A 6,512-nucleotide genomic window follows, 5' to 3' on the forward strand; every position below is an offset into this window, starting at 1 on the left:
GGAAGCATTTATATTCAAATGCTATCTATTTTTAATTCTCGGGACATATTTCTTTCGAAGGATTCACATACATACCTCCACTTCATTCTTATGTATTTACATATCTAACATCTAAACATATGCATGTATGTATGTATGCATCCACGCATCCACGCATCCATGCATGCATGCATGAGTGTATGTATGGATGTATGTGTGTGTGTGTGTGAGCGCGCGTGTGTGCATATATACATACATACTACCTCACATATGCATGAAAAATTGTATTTCACTCTTTTAAAAGTTAAAATAGTGTATTTTAGATGTGATATGAAAGATTTGGGTAGTATAAATGTGAAAAAGCAAAGTTTAGGTGTTAGATATTTAAATACATGGTATACATGTAAATGTCCCATTTTTTTCTCTTATGAATAAAGTTGTAAGAGACGCAAACTTTATGGATTAAAGAACTTAACACTTACAAAGGAATTAAGAAAACACTTTTACAAAATGTTACATGAAGCAAAATTCTATGGCTTGGCCTCATTATACCCATCATCTATTTCTCAGGCCACGTTGGAATCTTCTTTTAATAGAATCCCAGGCTTTCATTTTCAGCTTTCTCATCCATTTTGCTGTATGTGGGTGTCACCCATGGTATCCTGTATGGAAACCTTCAGTCTACGGTACTGCATATCTTCTTCTCCAAAAGATCTCAGCCTATTGAGCTCTGGTAGTACCTCTGTGGCAAGGTCTGGCCGGTCCTTCCGTAGGAGCTCTGCACACTGTAGTGCTATCTCAGCAAATTTCATGGTTTCATCTGCTGGCCAGTCTGTAACTGCTGGATCCAATAGATCCAGGAAGGTACCGTTTTCCATCGCACCCCGAGCATAGCGAGCTAATCCCATAGCTGGTTTTGCAGTGATGATCTGCAGCATCATGATACCAAGAGAGTAGATGTCAGATTTGACCCCCAACATTCCTGTCTGCTGGTATTCTGGATCTATGTAGTGGAAAGTTCCAGCAGCAGAAGTCATCCGGTATTGGGTGACACTGTTAGCAACTGAAGGGGGAATCAGGCGGGCAAGCCCAACATCGCCGATTTTGCTCACATAGTTTTGATCCAGGAGAATGTTGGCTGGCTTCAAGTCACGGTGTACCAGTGGCTCTGGCTTGTTTTGATGTAGGAAAAGGAGGCCGGTGGCAATCTCAGCAGCGATGCGGAATCGATGTTGCCAGGGGATCGGTGGAGTGTTTCGTCTCCTGAAAAGGCGATCTTCCAAACTACCATTCGCCATATACTCATAAACCAGGCAACCATACTCTGGACAGGCACCTAATAGTAAAACCATGTGTGGATGTCGTATGCTGCTCAGTACTTCTATCTGTTTATGAGGTTTACCACCGTGAATGGTCTTTTTGTGAAATTATCTCTAATGATTTCAGTTGTGCATAAAATTGATGGAAATAATGATCTTAATTTTGATTTTTTTTTAACTTTTGATTATTTTCTGCGGCATAGTCAAAGAATTTTGAGTTTTGCATGCGTTATGAAATGATGGATTCGTTAATTCTCAAATGTCAAGTTAGCAATAATCATGAATTTTCAAGAACAACAAAAAGAGCAAGCGAGGAGAGGAATAATCCTAATATGGCTACAATTTTACTTGTGTGGTTACTTCGCAATTTAAAAAAAAAAACACACGACTATCTCACCTCTTTCCGCTACTGAAAAAAATTGTTTCTTATGTTATTTTGTTTTATTTATTTTAAAATTAATCTGTTGTTTTATTCATGCATGCAAACCTCTTGCAGCATGAGCAAAAATATTAGCGCTTTATTTTGCAGAGAGTAAAACATGGAAGTTGTCTTACCTCTTGTTGAAACTGTGTTCTTCCATGTGCTGCATCGGGTCTTAGTACCTTAATTGCAACTGGTGTGTGATCTAGATAACATCTATATACAGGACCATAGCCACCCTCACCAATTTTAAGGCTTTCTGCGAAGTGTTTTGTTGCCACCTCTATCTCTTCTATTGTGTATCTACGGTACCTGAATGATGTAACAAAGGTTTTTATGGCACTCTTCTTCTCCTCTGCCTCTTTGTGAGCCTGCATCTCTGCATTTCTTCTCTTCTGTGCTTCTAACTCTGCTATCTTCTGCTGCGCTTGTGCAGCTTCCATGGCTGCTTTACATTTTGCCTTCTCCCTCTCTACAAGGGCCAGGGCTGACTCCTCGGCCAGGCGAGCTTCTTCCAGCTTGTGCTCCTCTTCTTTCTTCCATCGGTCGAGATCAAGCGCCTAGCATCAGTGTTTGGTTAGGAGTTTGAATGCTAACTGAAAATTAGATTTCAACAACACACTTACTTTTTGTTTTGCCATGAGTGCTTCTTTGCAGGCAGTATTGTACATTTCCATGGTTTGCTTTAGCTCCAATCTTAGTCTCTTCATTTCAGCCTCTACATCATCCTGCAAATGTGGTTTTTTTATCCTCAATTATTGTTTTTGAAGCTGTTGCTTGGAAGATTTATTGGTTATTTACTTTGTTGACATCATGATGCCTTGTTATGTTAGTTTAAGATATCATTTGATTATTCGCTAATGTCTTAAACTGCAGCAAGTCAGATAGCTTTTGAACTATAATCAAATGATATCTTACTTGCTTGAATGTCTCATTATTTACGGACCTTAAAAAAAAATTCTGAGGTGATGTAATAGTTTATTTACCATGTTTTGAGATGACCATGATGAAGTGCTGTTATCCCCCGAGTTGGTAGAGAATTCATTTCCATGATAATATGGCTCGATGAAGCGCACAGCCGTCTGTCCCTGTTCGAAGCCGTGCTCATGGTCTTTTGAATGATTAGAGAGCTTTGGTAGGAATGCTCTGTCGATGCTCGGCCTCCCTGAGCTAACAAACGATATGTCTGTCTCAGTTTGTGAGTAATCTGGGTAGGACTTTCCATGGATTCCTCTTGTAAATGGTGATCTGCAGAGAGCTCTAGCTACTTCAAAGCTCAAAGATGGCTTATCTTAGCCATAAAATTTATTTGTTTTTTTTTTCTTTATTTTTGTATTTGGTTTTTTAGTTTTTTTCTGCTGATGATTGATATTTTTGAGTTTAGTCTGTAAAAATGGTGAATTTCTGTTGCAGTGCTACTCCTATGCTACTAATATGTTCACCAGATTATGTTCGGTCGTACATTCTCAGAAATCTCTGTTTGAGTTCTATTTTTGCTGTAGTTTCCGGAGTTGGGTTTTTTAAAGCTGATTTTAACGGCGTAATTCATGGCTGTAGTTTCCAAGCTGATGCAAAGTTCAATTACTAATCCTATTTTACTTGCTGTATCTTATATTTTTTTTTCTTTTTTCTAACCACTACTGTTTCTTTATCTATTCTTTTGAATTATTAAATCTCTGTTGTCTATTCTCTAACTTTTCTTTTATATAATTATTTCAAAGGAAATTTATATATATAGCACCCAATTCTTTTGTATTTAGATTTCTCACACCTATACTTACATAGCACTTTGCTGTTTTATACGTATGCATGAAAAGGTGTATTTCACTTTTAAAAAATGGTATTAGTGTTATTTTGATGTGATATGAAACATTTGAGTGCTATATACGTAAATATGAAAGTTTTGGTGTGAGAAATGTAAGTATATAAGATCTGTGTGCTATATTTTTAAATGCCCCTTATTTTAGTTCTGGTTGAATTCAGAAAATTTCATGAAACTGAAATGATCAAATTTTAAACACATTTCAGACTCACTTGATTGATTCGTCGTGCAAGCGTAGAGCTTTGGGTGTTGTGCCTCCTGAGGATGATCAGAGAAGTTTCAGTGCACTATTTTGTGCTAAACGAACACGGATACAAAGCAAAAGAAAACCAAACAAAACCATTTTTCTCATGTTTACCTTTTGCTTCCAGTTCGTGTTGATGATTTACAGGATCAGCCCTGATGTTAACCTGGTTCTGTATTTGAAGCCGGAGCGGTGAAAGCGCCGGAGCTGCCCTCACTGAGTTCCTCACTGATAATACCTTCCCCTTGGAGACAACATAAACTGTACAGAAATCAGGTGCCCCCTTGGAAATGTTGGTGGAGATATCTGAGCCTCTAAATCTTCTAACAGGTATGAATTCTCAATCAAACCTTCTGAATAATTTCTTCTCAAAATAGCCCCCGGATTATTTACATTGGGACATTTTAGTCCCAAAGTTTCTAAAAGTGTCCAACTAGGCTCCGTTTGGGACAGCTTATCTGCTGCGGCGGCGTTTTGAACACGTCGCCTCTCCATTTGAAAACTACATTTGAGCAGCTCATGTCGCCTCTCCATTTGAAAACTACATTTGAGCAGCTTATCCGAAAATGCAGTTGGTTTTTTATATTAAACGCGGAACGCGAGTCGAACTCCATGGTCTGCATTTCCAGACAAGCTGCTTATCTGGATGAGCACAAGCTGCCCCAACGCACCCTTAACCCCCTTTAAAAGGGTCTGGCGAATAAATTGACAACCTTATAGGCTCTGGGACTAACTGGCACCGCGGACAAATAGTCATAAGACCATTTTGATACTCTAATGCATAATATGAAAGAGGGACCATTAATCACCTCATTAATCCATGGTGGGATGGAGCTCCAACAACAAGCTTCTCAATTGCTGCTTGGGATACAAACTCTACAATTGCCTTTGCCACATCATGATCTTCAATCACCACGTCCTTGCAGTTGATCTATGAATATTTTATTGTCAAGACATGATTTAAATGTAGGGGCATTTACATACATACCACACAATTCTTATGCATTTGCATATCTTACACCTATCTTTAGTATCGCATCAAAAATATCGCTGTTTTTGAAAGTGAAATGCCTTTTCATGCTTATGTTAACGACACAAAAACACTATAGATGTAAATATCAAATTTTAGGTGTGATATATATAAACACATTAGAGTTGTGTGGTATGTATGTAAACTTTCTTCACATGTATAGATATTTTTGTTCCTGCATGAGCTATTTTTCAGTAATTTAAGCTTACTGACTGACATCTTTTCTTGTGCAGAAACAGCGAAATGGGAGGAAGAGCTCCTTCATGTGAGGTTCCTCGGCTCCTTTGTAGTCTCTGGTGGGGGCATGTTGCTGAGAACCTGCAAAACGTAGAAACCAGGTGGACTGTGAATTTAACTTGAAGATCGTTAATCACTCGAAAATTGATTCGAATTTTTTTTCGAGAAAATTTCAAGCCGATCCCAGCTCGCTCAAAATCCCATCTTTAACAGCCCCAATGATATTAGAGCTGTGCAACTAGCGAATTTAGCTCAAAGTTCGTTAATCATTCTAAAATCGATTCAAATTTTATCTTGGATCAAAATCTGATCGAAATAAATGAGCCGAGCTACGAGCCAAAATTTTGAATCGAGCCGACCCCAGTTTGGATCATTAACACCCATAGAACCAGGTGAGTTATTTCGATTCCTGCAGTTTTCTCATTCATAAATTGATATTTAGATTTTTACAGTAAAACAAATTAGTGGTAATCATTGTTGATCATGAAATTAAATTGCAAGTTCGATTTCACCAAAATTTGATGTCATTGCATATATGCTTTCCCTTAACAAATCAGTGAACATTTTGAGCCAGCGGAGTGCACAAACCCCTGAATCCCCTTTCTATTTACACATCTAACACCCAAAACTTCAATTTTTTACATTCAGGCCACCTTCCCCATGCATGACACCTAACAAGGTCATATTTTTAAGGTGGCATAAATATAAAAAAGCAAAATTTAAATGTTAAGACATGTAAATTCATCATTTTTTTTTCAAATTTTCTGAAAGCAGAAATATGGAAGATTACCTGATCCATGGGTGTTTACATGCAGTAAAATTAGGGTTTGTCCCTTCGCAATTAGGTTATCGATAGCCCATTTTAATGCGTTCTGGCTGCTCCTATCATTGCTGATCCCCACAGCCACCAATGGAAATCCACCCCCTTTCTCCATTACTCACCTTCTCCCCTCCAGAGATCCCCTTTCTCTGCAATTTCTCCTCCTCCTATTCTCTGAATCATCTATATTTCTGCATTTCCTCCTATTTTTAAATTTTTCTCCTCCTCCACTAAATTGATTTCTATTTTAGGGCATTTGCATGCACATCACACAATTCTCCCATATTTACATACCAAAACTTCTGAACTTTCATATTTACATACTTAACACCCAAATTTGTAACATTACATCAAATATATCATGAAATAATTTTCTTATTTAATAAATTATGACATCAAAATGTTTTAATGTAAATATGAAATGCTAAGGGTTAATTGGTTAAATATTTAAAGCACTTCTATTTTCTCTCATGTGAGAGGAAGCTGAGATGTGTTGAAGGCCATTGTTTTAGAATTTCTATCTGAGGCTAAGCAGGCTTATCGGGTGGTCTTTCGGTTCTGTTGGATAGGCTCCCATTTCCATTAGAAGATCTGAGGTTGGGAGGGATGGTAGTTCCTGTGGCTGTTTATGTAGCCCTTC

General features: G+C 37.9%; 1 protein-coding gene across 2 annotated transcripts; it reads right to left on the reverse strand.

Annotated features, from left to right (window-relative positions):
• Positions 1 to 360: 360 nt before the first annotated feature.
• LOC110023625 (U-box domain-containing protein 35-like) lies at positions 361 to 6,179 on the reverse strand. 2 transcript variants are annotated; one of them, XM_020723129.1, is made up of 9 exons: positions 5,843 to 6,179; positions 5,033 to 5,133; positions 4,595 to 4,716; positions 3,900 to 4,105; positions 3,754 to 3,799; positions 2,706 to 2,967; positions 2,346 to 2,447; positions 1,854 to 2,279; positions 361 to 1,364 (listed from the first exon to the last, which is right to left on the reverse strand). In XM_020723129.1, the coding sequence occupies exons 1-9, from the start codon at positions 5,985 to 5,987 to the stop codon at positions 603 to 605; spliced, it is 2,172 nt and encodes a 723-aa protein (XP_020578788.1). In that variant the 5' UTR covers positions 5,988 to 6,179; the 3' UTR covers positions 361 to 602. The 2 variants fall into 2 exon arrangements, with proteins under 2 accessions (XP_020578788.1, XP_020578780.1); XM_020723121.1 differs by having other exon boundaries at positions 3,900 to 4,108.
• Between the last annotated feature and the right edge of the window lie 333 nt (positions 6,180 to 6,512).

This window comes from Phalaenopsis equestris, unplaced genomic scaffold, assembly GCF_001263595.1.
Source record: "Phalaenopsis equestris unplaced genomic scaffold, ASM126359v1 Scaffold000002, whole genome shotgun sequence".
Lineage (NCBI taxonomy): Eukaryota > Viridiplantae > Streptophyta > Magnoliopsida > Asparagales > Orchidaceae > Phalaenopsis > Phalaenopsis equestris.